Source organism: Camelus ferus, chromosome 35 (assembly GCF_009834535.1).
Source record: "Camelus ferus isolate YT-003-E chromosome 35, BCGSAC_Cfer_1.0, whole genome shotgun sequence".
Classification (NCBI taxonomy): domain Eukaryota; kingdom Metazoa; phylum Chordata; class Mammalia; order Artiodactyla; family Camelidae; genus Camelus; species Camelus ferus.
This window is the reverse complement of record NC_045730.1, coordinates 12,200,702-12,220,273: the sequence shown is the minus strand read 5'-3', so window position 1 is coordinate 12,220,273 and position 19,572 is coordinate 12,200,702. Positions and strand designations below refer to the sequence as shown.

General features: G+C 41.7%; 1 protein-coding gene across 1 annotated transcript in view; it reads left to right on the top strand.

Annotated features, from left to right (window-relative positions):
• Nucleotides 1–18,388, top strand: part of ARHGAP21 (Rho GTPase activating protein 21) — a 119,501-nt gene extending 101,113 nt beyond the window's left edge. The window contains 17 exon segments of the mRNA XM_032473852.1: nt 1,050–1,086; nt 3,374–3,499; nt 4,605–4,889; nt 6,059–6,123; nt 6,203–6,339; nt 6,886–7,028; nt 7,767–7,922; nt 8,021–8,099; nt 8,776–8,849; nt 8,930–9,019; nt 10,301–10,426; nt 10,616–10,657; nt 10,987–11,092; nt 13,014–13,045; nt 15,899–16,459; nt 16,461–17,357; nt 17,360–18,388. Coding sequence (XP_032329743.1) covers nt 1,050–1,086; nt 3,374–3,499; nt 4,605–4,889; nt 6,059–6,123; nt 6,203–6,339; nt 6,886–7,028; nt 7,767–7,922; nt 8,021–8,099; nt 8,776–8,849; nt 8,930–9,019; nt 10,301–10,426; nt 10,616–10,657; nt 10,987–11,092; nt 13,014–13,045; nt 15,899–16,459; nt 16,461–17,357; nt 17,360–17,596 — 3,193 coding nt within the window. The 3' untranslated portion in view covers nt 17,597–18,388.
• Nucleotides 18,389–19,572: the final 1,184 nt, after the last annotated feature.

Below are 19,572 nucleotides of genomic sequence, written 5' to 3'. Positions count from 1 at the left end.
GTCGGCTTCACTTACCTCTTCCTGCAAAGATGGCAGGACTGCATGTTTCTCCTTCCTCCTCACCTCCCCTGACACTCCGTGGTGATACATGAGGCTCCGGTCCCCAGCACCAGCATCCCAGTTCCCACTGTTCCAAACAGAGGGAGCTTGGTTTTACTCAGAGAACAGTGCTCTGCAGTTTTGTTTGAGACGTGCAACCACTGGTGACCTCCTTCCCCGAATCCACTTTTTACTTCACGGCACTTAACCACCCTTATGCATATTTCCTAGTGCAGAGTTCCAGGGGTCCCCTGACACTGGAGACTGAGTCTTCACAGCTGTTGCTGGTGGTCTTCTTGTTTGGAGGGAAAGCAGGAGGCAGATTCTGAGAAGAGAGGACAGTGCCATCTCAGCCACACCTTCCTAAGTTCCTTCAATGAATTTCAAATTAACAGCAGCAGCAACAAGATAACTTTGTCCCCTAAATTTAAGCTGTTTTGAATAATTAATGTGAACCCCTTCTCGAAGCCCTGAGCCTCTTCAGTGGCAGCCTTTGTCCTCTGTACTGAAACATCCAGAACGTGGTTGGAGGGAGAAGCAGCAGTCATGATCAGCCTGCACGGTGCTTTCCTGCCGCAGCGTCCAGGCTGGACCAGTGCAGACGAGCTGTCCTCTCTGTAACTCACGGCCAATGGTGACCACTTACCCATCATTACTGACCATGTGGAAGCTCTTAATAGAGCATGACAGCTGTGGGTACTAATGATATAAAGCCCAGCATTTAAGTCTGAGTAGCTTTTTCTTTGAGCTTAAAAAAAAATGGATGAGAAAAAGTCACCTTTTATGCAGAGACAGTTTTAATTTCCAATCTAGAAAGCTTCAATCATTGAATCAGAAGTTTTATAAAATTAGCTGCTATTCCTCACTTGCATCGAACACTGAAATGAACATGGTAACAATGAAATACCCACTTATTCATGAAAGGCTAGTTGTCATAATCAGATCATTTTTACATCTTTAAGGTGTTTTACGCACTTACTGCAAATACTGATATACTTCTTCTCCAACAGGTCCTTTAAGCACGTATCTAGCCTGAAGGGAATCAAGGTAGGTGTTTTTTTAAATACACAAATTTTTAAAATATCAGCAAATGGGAAATGTTTCTGTTTACCTTAATTTACTTTAGTTCTCCATAGAGAATTATTTCTTTTATCCATTAGGCATTTCATACTTAAATGTCATAACCTTTTATTCTGTAAGTTTCGAGTGCATCTGGAAAATATCACTGTAAATTGTGGTTTCTAAACATACTTGTCACATATGTAATTTCTTTAACATACAATTGTGCTGATTTTTCTCACTTTATAAGTTTATGGCCTGAAAATCTGACCGCCTGGCAATTTGTCTGTTTTTCTATCCTGAAAATTATTATTTCATTCCTCCCCTCCACCCCTCACCTAGTACAATCCTCTGTATATCTTCGGGGAGATCTCTGGATAAGATCATCGAGGAAATGAGGGTCGATGGAGAGGAAAGAGGGGTCAGAACCAGCTCTAGACCTTCCAACACTGTAAATATTAGGCAGCAATCCAAGCAACCATTCTCCTCCTGTCTACTTTTTCCTCCTTGAAAAAATAAAAGCAGTTAGACAGGAATTTCCTCATTTTACCTTCTCCAAAAATATCAGGACCTTCTGCACACCTGCGCTTTCAGGCTTCCTTACTCTTATCTTAATAAACATCTTCTTACTTGGGACATTATGCTATTAAACACCAACCCCACATTTCTTCTTTGGGTTCCATCACTTTTCACTTTCTCAAGACCCCTGTCTCTTCTGTAAAATCACTCTTTCCAGCGGCTCAGTCAGCATCATATAGAAGCATTCTACTATTTCCTGTGTTTAAAAGAAAAATCTTCCTCGATTCTACATCCCCCTCTACTTACTGCTCCGCTTTACCCTTCTGCTTTTCACAGCAACACTCGTTGGAAAAAAAAAAAAAAACTATCCGCAGGTTCCACTTCCTCACATCATGTCTTTCTCAACCCACACACCTGACAATGACACTGTCAGGCCAAGGTTACTGGAGACTCTCAGGTTCCAAAACAAATGATTGCTTGGATTTTTTATTTGACCTTTCATTAAGTGGGCAACACAATTTCCCAGTCGCTTCCTGAAACGCTGTCCTCTGCTGGTTTCCATTTTTGCCTCTGCCTGATATTTAGTGTTGGAAGGTCTAGAGCTGTTTCTGACCCGTCTCTCCTCTCAGTCGGCCCTTATTTCCTTGGCACTCTTATCCAGAGATCTCCCCAAGGATACATCTCCAGACTTGACCTCTTCCCCAGACTGCAGCTCACAGAGGCTCCTGCCTGTGCACCGTCTGCATGTGGATGTTTAATGAGCAGTTCAAGGTTTCCGGGGCAAGTGGACCTGTATGATGCCCAGACGCGTCTGTCCCTCCCGTCTCCCCATCTCACTAAGTCCCCTTCCATCCACCCAGTTGTTCAAGCTCCAGATCTAGGAATTCGCCTTTTTTCTTTTCTATTTCAAGTGCCACCCACTCTGCCTCCAAAACATAGCCTGAATCTTTACATTCCTCTCTGCCTTCACTTTAGTCAAGTCCCAGCTGCCATCACCCAGCACCTGGGCTCCTGCAGTAACACCTCCTTTCCTGGTTGTCCCTTTAGAACCCCCCTCCAGGTAGCAAGCAGCACGACCTTTCGGCTGTGTCATCCCATGACGATCCTCCCCGCCTTCATCAGTTCACGCCCTGCCACAGCCTGGGAGACCCTCAACAGTCTACAGTTAGCTATTTCTCTTACTCCCATCGAACACTGACCATTTAAAGTGATAGCAATGAGTGCACCTTCATTAGCTGTACCTTCTCTCTCAACTTTCTTTCCCCTGACCTCTCGTGGTTGGCTGTTCCTTTAAATTTTTTCTCTGAATTTCATTCTACGTGTTCTTTCTGCACAGAGGCTTCCTCTCAGCATCACCAACTTACAGCTCCTCCTCAGTTTCCTTCTCCAAACGGCACTGATCACAGTCTGATCATTTTCTTGTTTATTTTTTACTCTTCTTTGTCTTTTCCCAGCAAAATGGGAGCTCTTGAGAGCAGGAAAATTATATGACTTCTATTATTGTTAAGCGGTTAAAAACTTCCTTCAGGTGACTTTTAAAAATGATGGGTGGTCGATTACCATTTAAAAAAAAAAAAAAAAAAACAAACCCAGAAATTTTTCTGATGTAACTGATAAAGTGAAGATGGTTCAAAAATAGCTCTTCCCTTGGAAGGTTAAATAGAAGACTTTTTCAGCAAAGCAGTTTCACGTTGCAAATATATTTAAAAAGGAAAATGCTGACACTTTGCTGTGTTTTCTTCGGCCTTTTCTGTAGATAATCGACAGCCAGAAGTCGTCAGAAGACTCTGGATCCAGGAAAGATTCTTCCTCAGAGGTTTTCAGCGATGCTGCCAAGGAAGGGTGGCTTCATTTCAGGCCACTTGTCACTGATAAGGGCAAGGTAACATGTTTTCTCAGCTACTGTGAACGTATGAAATGCAGGCCCTGAAAAATAAAGCATTAAGCCTGTGTACATAAAATGGCAAAATATCCAGAATAAAGAGTGGAAAAACATCACTGATAGCATCTTTTTCTATGTAAAGGAAAAATTATTTTTAAAAATTCTAATCAGTGATCTCATTTTTATACCATTTTCATCCTTTGTATTGGTTACATGTGGAATGTGTTGCCCTGTATCTTGGCAATGTAAAAGAGACACCAGAGTATTGAAGAAGGAATTCTGCTTTCCTTATTAAACAGTTTATTGCCCACAGATTGTGACAGGGTAGTCCTTTAGGGAGTGGCAGTTCTCCATATTAATCATTTAAAAACTTTTATTCAGTGTTTCCCAGTTGATTCTTTTAAGTTGCCTTTATAAGTTTATTGTTTCCCTTTGTAAGTATTGAGTCGCATCAGTGAATATCACAATATCAATATGTGCCTCATTAAGTCGGTAACAATATAGTAAAAGTTTGCCAGAAAATTTCCTACAATATTTGGACAGCTTATTTACAAGAAAGCCTTAACACTGTCAAAAGAGTATGAAAAATTTTTTTAAGAAAACCCACCTTGGATGTAGATACTGTTGTTTGATCGTGTAAAGCTGATCAGTTTTGTTAACTAAGTTCATTACTCGTACATACGTGGCTTTGGGTTCTCCTTACGCAGTGTTTGTCATTTGTGTGATTTAAGACTTGTCTTAAGCCTTGCTTTCACTCAAGATTTTCCTGACCGACCTTTTTCCTTATTTTCTGTTCCCTTACCTTTTTTTAAAATTCAGTTTGCTACAGCTGCTCTATCCTAATTACTTTGTTCATTTCATTTTCTCCACCAAATGAAAGTGAGTTTTCACTATCCTTGACTTTGAAGTGAACACATGGCCCAACTTGGTTTACGCTCCACAATTTTTGTCTTTCCTCCCCTGGCAGACAGACATTGACATAAAGCGGGCGCCTGCTGCCTTGGGTGCACGCTGACACGTGCTGGCAGTGCCGCTGAGGGTGTCTGTCCTGTCACTAAGGTTTAGCCGAGGATTGAGCGGTCCTGATCTGCTTCCTGTTTTCCAGCGGGTTGGCGGAAGTATTCGGCCATGGAAGCAGATGTATGTTGTTCTTCGAGGTCACTCTCTGTACCTGTACAAAGATAAACGCGAGCAGACCACTCCGTCTGAAGAGGAGCAGCCCATCAGTGTGAACGCATGCCTGATAGACATCTCCTACAGCGAGACCAAGAGGAGGAACGTGTTCCGACTCACCACCTCCGACTGCGAGTGCCTGTTCCAGGCTGAAGACAGGGACGACATGTTAGCCTGGATCAAGGCCATCCAGGAGAGCAGCAACCTGAACGAAGAGGTACGTGTTCAAGGTGATGTATGCGGATAAAACAGGCACCTTCGTGACTTTTTTTTAAAGAAGACTGAAAGAATCTGATAGATGACCTCATCTTTGAAACACAGGACTGTTTTAAGGACTGAATGAGATAATGCTTAGGAAGCATGCAGCGTGGTGCCTGGTAGATCATGAACACTGACTTCATGTCAGCCTTTAGAGCAGCATCGTTATCATCCAGTGTTAAGACACAGGGAGCTCCCCCAGCCTTGTAGATAAGAAAGTGATCAGTCACTGAGCATATACCATATGGCAGGCAATCAGAAGCATTTACATTAGTTAATCCCAGCAATCTCAGCAGTCATATTATGATAATAACCATGTTACAAAGAAGGAAACTGTGTGGCAAAGAGAGGTTAAGTGATTTCTCCAAGGTCACCTACTGAGAAGTGTAGGGCTAGGATTTACACCCAGGCAATCTTATTCTAGATCTTAACCACATCCTCTTTCAGTTGGAAAATGAGAAGAATCGATTTGAATTCAAGATTGTTCAACTCCAAAGCCTGTATTCATTGTAAGTTACAATGTTCATTGAGATCAAAATGAGACAAGTCAAAAAAAAATATGTGAGGACATGTATCAACATATAATTGGAATCAGTAGGGGAAAAAAAAGTCACCACCTAATGGTCAACTCTGAGTTCTCCATATAGCGTGTTTTCTAAGTTAGCCTGTTGAGGTTAAAAACAGTTGAGCTTTTTTCTTCTGATAATCTAACTGCTACTTCTGATCCAAACTGATTCTCGATCTCACTGCTTCTCCAAATTAACCATTAACTGATTTTGGTAGGATTCCACTTTTTGTCCAATTGGATTATTTTGAAACTCCGATCATTCTTTCTGGTATGAGAGAAAAAACTGGCTCCCTGCTTCACAGTCATTTATTTAAAATGTCAGGTCAAGAAGTTTCAACACCAGTGACTTGCTGGTACTAGTCTAGGTGTTGGCAGAGCACAGAACCTAAACGGAGAACTCTTGTCCCACAGTTGTGATTTGAATAGAGGTTTTAACACAGCTCCACAGTGTCCGTATTGAATAAACAAAGTAGCGCAATATAGAGCCCCTCCCCCCAAATGAGAATTCCTATTCAAGTTTAGAATCGACTTTCTAATTTTACCTTCTGTTTATTCCACAGGACACTGGAGTCACTAACAGGGATCTGATAAGTCGAAGAATAAAGGAATATAACAGCCTGATGAGGTGAGAACCCCACCACGCCTGCGAGGCGGCTGGGATGTAAGATGCGCGCTTGTTCAGGAACGCCCCCTTCTTCCGGCAGCAAAGCGGAGCAGGTGCCCAGGACGCCCCGGCAGAGCCTCAGCATCCGGCAGACCCTGCTGGGTGCCAGAGCGGAGCCTCGAACGCAGAGTCCACACTCGCCCAAGGAGGAGCCCGAAAGGAAGCTTCTCAGCAAAGGTACTGGCGTCCGCGCTTCTCATGAGTCTCGGCTTCGCCCCGGGGCGGTGCGGGCGCTCCCTGTTTCTCCGGGGCGTCTCTGCAGACGTGAGCGCAGGGCGCGCGCGCCCCGGGATCACGCCCTCAAGGGGGGGTCCTCGCAATAAAGACCAAGTGAAGGAAAATTCAGCACATACATCTACATAAAAAAATATAGATAGGAGTAATGCAGAGGATACAGGTGCTTTCATTTTGAAATAAAACCATTCTATTTCCTTGGGCCAAAATCTCACAATAAAGATCTCACAGTTATTCTTTTTTCCTGACTGTTTTAAAGAAAATCCTTCATGGTACAGATTGTCAAAGGGTGAAGAAACATAAATTGTATGGAAGGTTGAAAGGCGTGCTATATTAGGAAGACAGTAGAATATTTTTGATAAGTAAAGGATACGGTACTTATAGTACAGGACTGATTTATATAAATATTGATAAAGGATCGTTAAAGTCATGATTTAAACACTCGTTTCCATTTTCTTATGTCATTTTCTTTTGAATAATGATCAAAAGAGGACACCAGTCCCCCGAAGGACAAGGGCACATGGAGAAAAGGCATTCCAAGTATTATGCGGAAGACATTTGAAAAAAAGCCCACCGCTACAGGAACCTTCGGGGTCAGACTGGACGACTGCCCGCCAGCCCACACTAACCGGGTAGGAGACCCCCGCCAGCCGGATTTCCTAAAGCCAGTAATTCAGCCGTAGTCATAACAGAACCTGAGCACACGGCCGTGCAGACCTCAGGGGGTGTCTGTCGGTCTGTTGGGTGTTTTCCTCTTCTTATCAGGTCTTAGTTTCTCTAAGCATTTCTGACCTATACAAGTGTGTTGAGTAATTTTATCTACAGTGCTTTTTTCCTGATGCATTGACTTTGAAATAGAATATTCAACCATTAAGAATGTATCTGGAAGGGTTGTAAGAATTCATTTTCAAATCGTGTATTTCTGTTTTTAGCATCTTAGAAGGATGGGAACAAGGACTTGATTAAGAAAGTATGATAAATATAAATGTGCATTTGTGTGTGTTTAGAACATCTGTGTTAGGATCCGTATCACAAGTGGATGGATGTTTTTCCTTCTCCCCCTTCTTTTACTCAACTCAGCTGCTCCCACCTGCTCACCTTTCCTCTTGGAATGTTCTCTCTCCATGAATCCTCCTCTTTCTGTGTTGACCTAATGGTTCTCCTTCCACTGACTCAAGTATCTCTTGCTGGTTGTTATCTATTCCCTGTTCTGCAATGTCTGTATTCTCTATTTTCTCTCTATCAAAGAACAGCAATTTATACAGTGGTTCCTCCTGGATGAAAGGATCTCTTACCTATGATACACATCTATTCATGAAAGATAAGCATTCGTGCTACATTAAATAAAATGTTTCTTCCTTATTTTGCAGTATATTCCATTAATAGTTGACATATGCTGCAAATTAGTTGAAGAAAGAGGTCTTGAATATACAGGCATCTACAGAGTTCCTGGAAACAACGCAGCCATCTCAAGTATGCAGGAGGAACTCAACAAGGGAATGGCGGACATTGACATCCAAGATGATGTAAGTTTATTTTATTTCTATTTGAGTAACTCATCTTTGTTTTTTCTCTCTGATGGTACTGACTTTGAAAACACTGTGTTTTTATTTTGCATACCTAGAAATGGCGAGATTTGAATGTCATAAGCAGTTTATTAAAATCCTTCTTCAGAAAACTCCCTGAACCTCTCTTCACAAATGGTGAGTTAACGTCCATGAATGATACCAAGTGGAACCGTTTAACATGGCACTTTTGGGAAAACACAGCATATTAAATCGAACTGGGAGAAAATATTTCTGTCAAAGGAACAGAAGATTTTGTTCAGTTCTTATTTATATACAAGGCATGGTTATGTGCTACTTTTTGCCATCTGGATTTTTTTTCTCCTGATACATTTCAAAAATAAGAATTGATAAAAAATTGTTTAAGTTCAGTAAAATATATATTATGCTGTTCATTCATGTTTACAATCAAGTTAAAATATATTATTCTGTCAAAAGTCTTGATATGTAATAAGGTACAGTTAGTAAAAAACCATTTTTTCAGTCAAGCCAACTATTTGACTTACACAAGACCGTGTGGTAGAGGTTGTGGTCAAGGGACAGAGAGTGGCAGACTTTATAAATATAGAATGTACCGTCAGAGAACTCACATTTTAGGGAATTTCCTGTATTTGATGATAATTATCATCATGTTCATTAAAAACTTATAGCAGTTTTAGGGAGTTAATATTTCAAACGCTATTTGGGGGGGGGTCTTCCCTACTTTTTTTTTTTTCTTTTTAATTATGGTTTGAAATTGAAAGGAAAACTAGATTATAGTTCACCTAAACAATTTAAGATAAATTCGCTTTTCTGTTCTTGATGTTGTTGTCAGATAAATATGCTGACTTTATTGAAGCCAATCGTAAGGAGGATCCTCTAGATCGTCTGAAAACATTAAAAAGACTAGTAGGTATTATTTTGTATTTTTTGGAGATAACAACAAAAAGACCAGCATTTAAATCCATCATGAAAATAATATGTTTCAGATTCACGATTTGCCTGAACATCATTATGAAACACTCAAGTTTCTTTCGGCTCATCTGAAGACAGTGGCAGAAAATTCAGAAAAAAATAAGGTGTGTAAACTGTATATTGAAAAGATGTCTTGTCAGTGGCTTTGGTCGAAAAGACATGGTTCAATGCTTCATGCCAAATAGTCAAAAATAGGTTATAATTAAACAAAAGCTCTAAAATACATCATATTGGTGATCAGTTCCCGCTAAAGATCACTCTTAAAGCAGAAGATCCCCAGAATATCCATTGTTATTTTTTAAAGACATTTTCTTTTACATTTATCCATCAAGAAAAGTGAAAAAGTCAGAAATTTTACTTCTTTTTATTTTTCAACTGTATAATAACAATTTAAATGGGAAGTATTTACAATACAATTCAAAAATGTGCCAAATAGTATACAGTGAAAAATAACAGCTATTTTCTTGTTTAGTTTTGTTTAGACTTAAGAAGATAAGACTTTTGTTTTGTTTTACCACCACCATATTACCTTTATCAAACACAAAAAGAGCACATAGATACAGACAACAGAGTAGTGGTTACCAGAGTGGAAAGGGTCGGGGTGGGGTTGAGAGGACAAAAGGGTAAAAGGAGGTTGAATTTTTTTTTTTGAGTTCTGCAGTGATTTTTCTTTTACCTTCTGGTATGTTTTGGGGGTTGGTTATTTAACATTTAATCAAATCCTAAGTTCAAAAACTTTCACCAAACACTGTAACAAAGGAAAACAAAGGATTTGCACCTTTGATAATTAACCAGGAATACAGAACACCATGGAAATGAACACACAAACATACAGGCATGTGATATTGAGGTGCTCGTGTCGGCGTACAGATAAGCAAAAAGCTTTGGAAGTTTTGGTTGAAGTAAAAATTTGGTCAAAAAAATATTTTCAAACATTAGGTTTTAACGTATTAGTGATCTTGATGTTACTACAGGGGTAAATTTGGAAATTTTTATTTTAGTTTTTGTGGGGAGGATTTCCCTGTTCTTTTGAGAATTTATTCTCTTTGATTTTAATATTTTTGTCAGTTAACCCAGCTCTGGTAATACTAGTTTTGAACCAAATCAATTGTTTTCAATCACAGACTTCCTGGGGGAAAAATGAATGCCAGTTAAGCATTATACATTGTCATTAAAGCGAGAAAAAGGACTTCCATAAACCAATCTGTACGAACATTCTAACTAGGAAGTATTATTACTATTTTTTTAACACACGTCAGTCAACCGTTCTTTGCATTCTTTTTCATCAAAAGAGCCTTTCAGAAATAAAATGCCAAACATGCAAAGAGAGAATTTAAACCTACTTTCTTAAGAAAAGTGGTATCTTACACCATCCTTTGTTTCAGATGGAACCAAGAAACCTAGCCATCGTGTTTGGTCCAACTCTCGTGAGGACATCGGAAGATAACATGACCCACATGGTCACACACATGCCAGATCAGTACAAGATCGTGGAGACCCTGATCCAGCACGTAAGTCCAGGCTTTATCTCATTGAGAAAGTTCTTTCTCGTGAGCAGCTGATATTTGGTAGGGAAAAAAAATTTATTACCAAATTCTGTCCTAAGAAAATTACCTTTTGTTCTATACTGTCCTCCAAATTAGATCGATTTCGGGGGTTATTTAATTTCTCCTTTTCACCTTCTTTATTTTAAATTTTAGCATGACTGGTTTTTCACAGAAGAGGGTGCGGAAGAACCTCTTGTAAGTATTGTTCATCAGCGCTCGGGCTCTGTCATTTTCTTTTGGGACGCCACAAGATCCTGGCCCTGCAGCAGTGTCAGCTTCCTGCTTTGTATGCTATATTGTCTGCTTTGCATCCCGGAAGCAGGTCACCATAGCTCCTCAGTTTCTGATCTAATGAAAATACATGTATGATGCCTTTTTTGCTAATTAATTATATGCAAACAGTGTAAAAAAAATGAAGCACATGTCCTCCACTCAGAAATGTGTCTTTTACTAAAATGTTGTTTGAATTTTAAAGAAAGTATCTTTGAAGAAATGATGGAGAGATCTTTGTTTATTAACCATAGACGACAGTGCGGGAGGAAAGCACAGTAGACTCCCAGCCAGTGCCAAACATAGATCATTTACTCACCAACATTGGAAGGACCGGAGTCTCCCCTGGAGATGTATCAGGTAACTCTTGCCTGGGCAGCATTAATCTCTAGGTTTTTAAAAGCTAAATTCTTGTAACGTGAAAAAGCAAAACTCAATCCTAAGTTAACAATTCACTGTGATTTTTTTTTCCTCTCCTTCTTTTTCTTCCTTTCCACTGATAAAGAACTTAACCTTCCTTTTCTGATGGATCGTAATCATCTTCCAGTGACTAAAAGCCATTGGCAGTGCATGGAGTTGTAATGCTTGTCAGAAAAGGGAATACGAGGGAAAATGAGCATGCAAACCACTGTTTTGTTCTTTCTTTTTTTTTTTCTTTAAATTCACAGTTTCCATGTAATAGTCATCACAAGGTAAAACAGATGAACGCTACTGAGTATGTGGTTGCTGTGATGGCAGAAAGTGTGGTCTAGGCTGTATGAGTAGTTCTGATGCTCAAGCTGGACGTTCTGTTAAAAAAGCAGCAAGTTAAATATGTGAAATGCTCCCGGGCACCGTTTCCATAATATACAGTGTATTACTTGTCACCACAGGTGTCATCGCAAAAGTCGATCTTCTTTGACAGTCTTCTGTTTTCTAATTGCCGCCCTAATGTTTCGGTTAAAGTATTAGGTTTTATAGGCTCTTCCGATGCAGATTTTCTCCTGCCAGCCTGTTGCACTAACCTAGCATGTCGTCTGACATCATGTTCTCCCTTTGTTCCCTCTAGTTCTTGCTTTAGTCCTAAAGGGTTTTTTTCAGCATTACTGACACAGGCAAATCTATACTGATGTTGACCAGGTGAGATGGGAGGAGTCTATCACACGGTAATGTCGCTAGTGGATTCCGTGGTGTCCCTGATGGACAGCTGGAACTGTAGGAAGAAGGAGGGCTGCTGTCCCCACTGCAGCTGCCTTGTCTGCAGAAACCCCCGCTTCTTGTAAATGCCAACCGAGTTGATCTGTGGTGTCCATTTTCTCTCAAGATGCTTGTCAACAGATCACTGCTACTTTCTTAAAAGTCTTTCTGCTGTTTCTTGTTATTTCTGAAGCAGACCGTGAGGAGAAATAGCATGGTATGGTCTACCAGTTCTTAAAGTCATAAAAGCATTGAGCCATGTGTTGAAAGGGGCGTGGCATGGGGCTCAGCTCATTTAATTTTGAAAATCCATTTCCCTGAAGTTCAAAGGAGAAAATTTCAAAATTGGTGTTGTTCTTAAGAGTGCTAGCCCCTTCCTACCCTCTTTTATACTTGTATACCCTGAGTTTTTGCCAGACAGTGAAATTATGCTCTCCATTTTTCCATTTCCATAATAGCCTTTGTTAGTAGATAATGGCCAAACTGGTAGCAATTCTAACTAGTCAAAAGGATCCCTGGCTGCACAGACGTGAAACAGGGCTCCAAAGCACAGAGGTCAGCATCATTCAACATAAAACCAAAGTGACCCGGCAGCAGGGTTATCTACGCATAAGTAGATGCTTCTAAAATTCAAGATTGACAGTCTGACAAAAATCCTCCTCATTACACCAAGTATAAGTGTCTCAATTTGTAGCAAGGGCAGCCAATAATCTTAAAAGTTCTACATTGTGTATCAGTTTCAGATACAGGATGTGGCACATGGTGCAATTCTTCAAAAGGTCTTGGAGCTGCTTTATTGCTAGACATAACACTTGGCTAATTTTATCAACCCTAGTGTCTCTGTTTCGTTTAGTACAGGGCTCCTTTGCCATCCCTATCATTGAGCTGATTCTGCCTACAATTCACAGCATCCTTTCATGGCGGTGGCTTTCTGTGGTGCAGCTTGCATCTCTGTGAGCTCTGACTATCCACTGTGTTCTATTGTTTTTGAGTTTGGCTTTCACATGTTGTTCTGTGCCTGTCTTTTCCATAAGTTTTGCATTGTTTGTTGAAAGCGGTGACGAATCTGACTAATACTGACCGTGTTCTATTTAACTTCTCACAGATTCAGCCACTAGTGACTCAACCAAATCTAAGGTAAATTGTTTCGTACACTTTGGAAATATTTCAGTGGTGGGGGAATGGCTTTGTGGCCAACTGTTATGATTCAGATGCAGACATACCCCGGTCCGTATCAGGTGATAGAAACCAACAAAGTCTTATGAAGGGAAAAATCAACGCTTAAAAATAGAATACGATGAATACTAGATTGTGAGTTGGGATGTTGGGTTTATCTCAGCATAGTTTAAGAAGTAGGCATTTTCCAGCATATACAAAAGTAAAGAGAATATTAGTATCCTGAGTCTTCATTATCCATCCTAACACACAGCCAAGATTGTCTCATCTGCATCCACCCACTTGCTCCTCCTCGGACTATTTTGAAGCAGATCCCAAACATCCAGTTTCATCTGTAAATATTTCAGTAGTAGGATAGACTTTGTTATTATTATACACTGTTTATGGAAAATAGGTGCCTTCCTTTCAGCAAGATCACTAACTTTGTTTTTAGAATCAGTTTTTAAACATAATTTGTGTTCTGTTGACACCTCCAAGAAATTCCTATAGTTCTTAGACAGTTTTTTATCAGTTGGTCCAAATTTTGGTCTGCTGAGACAGTAACAAGTAGAATGGTCAATAAATTTCTAAAAACGCTGTTCTATTTAGAAATGAAACCTGAACTTTACATATCATTTCTAAATATAATGGGGTCACATGTGACTAAATTATAATTTAATTTCTTGCAGAAAATTTTACAAAGTATTTTAATGATATATCATTCACTATCACTTACATTGTGATTTTTACCTTTCTGTTTTTGGCAGGGGGAGGTAATTAGATTTTTTTTTTTTTTAATAGAGGTACTGGAGATTGAACCCAAGACCTCTTCCATGCTAGGCATACCCTCTAGCACTGAGGTATACCCCTCCCTCCACCCCAACTTTTTATTTTGAAAAATTTTAAACCTACAGAAAAGTCCCTGGTGTAATAGGACACAAACCTTTTGCCCTAGATTTATCAGTTAGTGAATCTTGATATATATATATATGTCTATATATATGTTTTTTTCTAAATCACTTGAGAATTACTTATAGACATGGTAAGACTTTACCCCTAAATGCTTCATTGTGCCTCCCTAAGAACAAGGACATTCTCCTTTATAATCACAGTATAATTATTGTACTCAGGGAATTAACATGATACATTATTATTTCTGATGTATAGTCTTTATGCAGATTTCCCGAATTGTCCCAACAATGTTGTTTTCTGTCTCCCTGGACAGGGATGCAGTCAAGGATCACTCCTTGCATTATGTTGTCACGTCTCCTTAGACTTAACTTGGAGCAGGTGCCCCATCCTTTTTTGCCAGAATATAAGATTTTAGACTTCATGCCTGTTTGAAGTTCCCTCCTTCCCACTTACTAGATGCATATTTTTTAATCTTTGGTTATAGCAGTCACTTTATCTTAATTATGGTGGTGCCTGTATCATGCCTGTAATATATAATGGATACCCAAATAATGTAATTCTTTGTAACAACTTAGGAAATCTTTTAATACAAGAGCCTAAATTTTTACTTTACTTTTCAAGGCTTCAATATAGTAGTTCCAGCTTGTCTAAGATTTTTATGACAATAGAGAAATGTGCTGCCTGCCTGCCTGCTTGTCTTAAAGTGTGTATTAAACCAGCTAATGTTTTGACATCCCCCCTGCATTTACTTAGCCGGTGGGCATTATGAACAGGTTAATTAAATAGTCTTCAATAGTTGCCGTCAAGAACCCATAGCTGGCAGAGCCGGTAGGCTGCAGGCACCCACCGCTTCCCCCAGGCGGTGCACTCCAGTGTTGCTATGGTAAGGATTTAAGATCTTTAGTTGACTTTCTGTTATTTAAATTTTCTGATTTTTGTAGTTACTTGAGATCAGCCTGACTCCAAACCAGTCTCCAAACCCAGCCTGGCTGAGCCAGTGGGAGCTTATTTGACGCAGGATCCATGTCATGTGGGATCTGTAATGAGAAGATTGAAGGCAGTCATAAATCTTTTGTATCCGATGTCAGAATGTTGTATCCAACTGAGTGGGAATATTGACTCTTTATGAATCCCATGTTCTAGATGAAGGGACCTGAGGACCCTCTGAGCCTTGCAGGAGCAGGGACGGTCAGTAGATTCAGGGTAGTTGACAAGAATAGGAGACTAGAGCAAACCAAGCAGCAAATATGTCCCTGAAAGACAGGCGTATGTGAGCTGTGACTTGGCACATAAATAGCAAACAAATACCACCAGCCAAGAAATGGGCTAATTAAATAAAGAGAAAAATTTATCTTAAGTACAAGTTAAAAGGAGGTATAAGAAAGCATACTCTGTTAGTGCTCACCTTTAGTAGTTAAGAAATATCCGGGGGGGTGGGGGGGGGACTTTTTCAGAAAATGAATTCAGTAATGTTCTTGTTACGGAAATGACAGGCCAGCCAAGAAACAAGCACCACTCGTAGGGTTGGAGTACTCAGATTTATTACGGCAGGCGGGCTCAGAGGGGCTTCTGCTCTGAAGTTCTGAGCACCTCCAAGACGTGCACATGAGGTTTTATAGGGTTAATTACAAGTATGGGGCTATTAGCCAATAAGGTTCAAACAACAAAAAGCAAGGAATCAGTACACTAGAGCTTATCAATTTGGAACAGATCACGTTACTGACACTTGTTGAGCTTGGATTTATGAGTTAGCTTGTTAGCCCAGTAAACTGACACTAAACTTCAGATTTATGAGTTAGCCCGGCAGAACTTATATCAGTAAACCGACACTTATCACACTTAGATTTGTGACTTAGCTCGTTAGCCCATCAGGGCTTTTCCTTCACATTCTCACGTTCAAAGTCTGGTTTCTCTGCTTCTCAGGGTTCTTGGGGATCCGGAAAGGACCAGTACAGCAGGGACCTGCTTGTGTCCTCTATCTTTGCGGCCGCCAGTCGCAAGAGGAAAAAGCCAAAAGAGAAAGCGCAACCCAGCAGCTCAGAAGACGAACTGGACAATGTGTTTTTTAAGAAAGAAAACGCAGAGCAGTGTCACAACGATATTAAAGAAGAGACCAAGAAAGACAGCGAGACCCCGGGCAGGAAACATAGGATGGTCCCTTCCAAGGAGAGCAACGCCAGGAAGGACGCGGGCGCAGCCAAGGACGAGAAGGCAGGGGCGCGGAGGGAGAGCGCGCCGGTGGGGGAGCCCCCGCCCCCGCCCAGCGCCAAGCAGCCCAAGTCGCCCACCCCTAGCTGTCGCCTCGCCGTCCTGCGGGAGAGCCCCAGGTCCCTCGCCACACAGAAGGCCTCGCACTTGGAAGACGCGGGGTCCGACTCCGGCGCCCTTAGCGCTTACTCCCAGGCATCCTTGGCCAGGTTTTCCACCAGGAAGTCCACCAGCCCCGAGACGAAGCGCGGCGAGTACCTGGCCAACGTCAGCACCTGTCACCTCCGACTGCTCCTCGACGTCGTCTGCCACCTTCCTGACCGGCCTGGACTCCAGCCGGCTGAGCCCCGAGGTGCAGTCGGTGGCGGAGAGTAAAGGGGACGAGGCCGACGACGAGAGGAGCGAGCTGGTCAGCGAAGGGCGGCCGGTGGAGACGGACAGTGAGAGTGATTTCCCCGTCTTCCCCGCGGCCCTGCCGTCCGACAGGCTCTTCCGGGGAAAGCTACAAGAGGCCCCTAAGACGAGCCGGAGAAATTCGGAAGGCAGTGAAGTTAGCTGTACGGAGGGAAGCTTAACACCCAGCCTGGAGAGCCGGAGGCAGCTCTTCAGTTCCCATAAACTGATAGAGTGTGACACGCTGTCCAGGAAAAAATCCGCTAGATTCAAGTCGGACAGCGGGAGCCTAGGAGACACCAAGAATGAGAAAGATACCCCTTCGATCACAAAAGTGTTCGATGTTATGAAAAAAGGAAAATCGACAGGGAGTTTACCGACACCACCAGCCCGAGGCGAATCCGAGAAACAGGAGCCCACGTGGAAAACAAAAATAGCCGATAGGTTAAAACTGAGGCCCAGAGCGCCGGCAGATGACATGTTTGGGGTAGGAAATCAAAAACCCATTGCCGATCCTGCCAAAAGGAAAAATATCAAACGTAGACACACGCTGGGAGGGCACAGGGATGCTACTGAAATCAGTGTTTTGAATTTTTGGAAGGCGCAGGAGCAGAGTGGGGAGAGAGAGCCGGAACTTTCAGCTGTGAACCGGTTGAAGCCGAAATGCTCAGCCCAGGACCTGTCCATCTCGGACTGGCTGGCCAGGGAGCGCTTACGCACCAGCACGTCCGACCTGAGCAGAGGGGACGCAGGGGACGCGGGGACGCGGCCCCCGAGGGCGGCAGCACGTTCCGGGCTCCCGCGGCGGACCCAGCTCGGTCCTCTCAGTCCGATGCAGACGGTTCTCCCAGCACCTTGGCTTCAACCTCCAGGCCCCCGGTTTCCATTCCACCACCGTCACCCGACCAAATAAACGGAGAAAGCTTCCAGAACACGAGCCAGCATGCTGGCTCTCCCGCTACCGCCCAACCTCATCACCTGTCGGAAACCCCAGGCAGTAAAGCACATCCCTGTCTTTAAACTGGGGGTACGTCCCCTCGAGCGAATCAAAGCTACTGTTACACGTTCCGGTCACTGTAAATATTTTCTTGTACCAGAATTGTTATTATGCAGCCTTCATTTGGGCTGGTTTCATCATTTTGCACTGTGAAAGGGCTTTACAGTGCATTACTACAGCCAGAAGAACATATATAAATATATATATATTTAAAAATATATTGGATAGTTGTATACAAATGAGGAAAGTATTTGTTGCAACTCACCACATAGTGTAATACCCAAGATTACTGAAGAAAATAGCTGTCACCAGTATGCAGCAAGCCTGTTCTTTTGATCTCATCACTAACAGAAGTGCCTCATCATAAAAACACATTTGGTTTTTAGGGTGCCATACTGTTAAAATTAGGTAACTTACAATGAGTAAACGAATGCGTCCGATTGGTAACAAATTTCATTACATTTACCAGTTTTAACACAGGTGGATACAGAACTTCCATTCTTTAGTCATTCCAGGTGGATCTCTGAGTTTTATATTCAAACTTTTAATACAGTTTTTGAGTTTTGTGTGACTTGAATTTTTAATCTTTCTGTAAAATATGTAACTTAAATGAACATATTGTATGTGTATCTTTTCTTCAGATACCAGATTTGATATAAATGTTGTAACATAGGTGTGTAGATAGTGATCTGGATGGAACTGGCTTCTTTATGGAGAAGTATATAATTCTGCATGAGGACTTAATGGATCCAAACCTGTGTCATGCCTGTGTGCATACCCAATTAAACACTGGAAATAAAAATTGTTTTGGTGAACTTTGCGTGGCTTGAAACTCATTCTAGTATATATACATATATATATTTGAATGTCATCCACTTATAACTGCCTTAATTGGTCCAGACTTTTAAAAAAATTACCTATTCTAAACATCCCTTTTTTTTTTTTTTTTTTTTTTTTGCTGTGTCTGGCAGGGATCTTTTGTGAATGTTTCCATTGGCCCAGCTTCACTCATGGACTCAGATAACATTTAACTTAAATGATGATGGTTCTAGGTTACGTTTGGAACAAAATAAAATACATTCTTTCCTTAGTTTTCATGCATATGACTAGAAAAGCCAGTGTATCATTAAAACTATTAAAATACTTTTTATACGTAAAAGAGAAGTTAGGTTCAAGGCCCAAAGGATATTTCATTCATTCCTCTCACTTTTATCCCTCAAGTTAAGTTGGGTTGTGCTGCAATAACAAATATGAGCTCAGGGGCTCACAGCAGGAAATGTTTCTCCCTTTCTTGTGTCCCCTTCGTGGGTCAGCTGCAGCCCTGCTCCCTGTCTTCTCCACTCTGGACAGAAGGTGGTAGAGCTGCCTCTATCCAGACCATCGCCAGGCACCACATCACCAGCCCTCTGGTGCTCACCGAGCAAAGCCAGACCCGCATCCGGCTCCCCAGGGCCTCGGTGCAGGATCCTCCCGCCAGGTGGGCACTGAACCCAAGCGGAGATGCTAGACACCTTCCTCCTCCAGAGGCCATTCTGTTTACCTCATTACATCCCAGTCTCTGCTAACCCTCCTACCCTGTCTATGAGAGACGGGTTTTTCAATATAAACAACTTTGTATGAATTTCCTATCATCGCTGTTAACAAATCCACAAATTGACCAGCTTAAAACAGCACACATTTATGTGCTTATATTTCTGGAGGTCAGAAGTTCAAAGTCAGTTTCACTGAATTGAAATCAAGGTAGGATGATGCTCCCCCGGAAGCTCTCGGGGACAAGCTGTTGTGTCCTCTTCCAGCTTCTAGGGCTACATCCCTTGCACTCCTTGGCTCACGGCCCCTTCCTCTGTCTTCAGAGCCAGTGCCCTAGCTTCCTGCTTCACTTGTCACGTTACCCTCTCCTGCAGTCAGATCTCCCTCTGCCTCTCTCATAAAGGCACGATTACATTTAGGACCTACCCTGATCATCCAGGATATTCTCCTCTTCCTGAGATCCTTGACC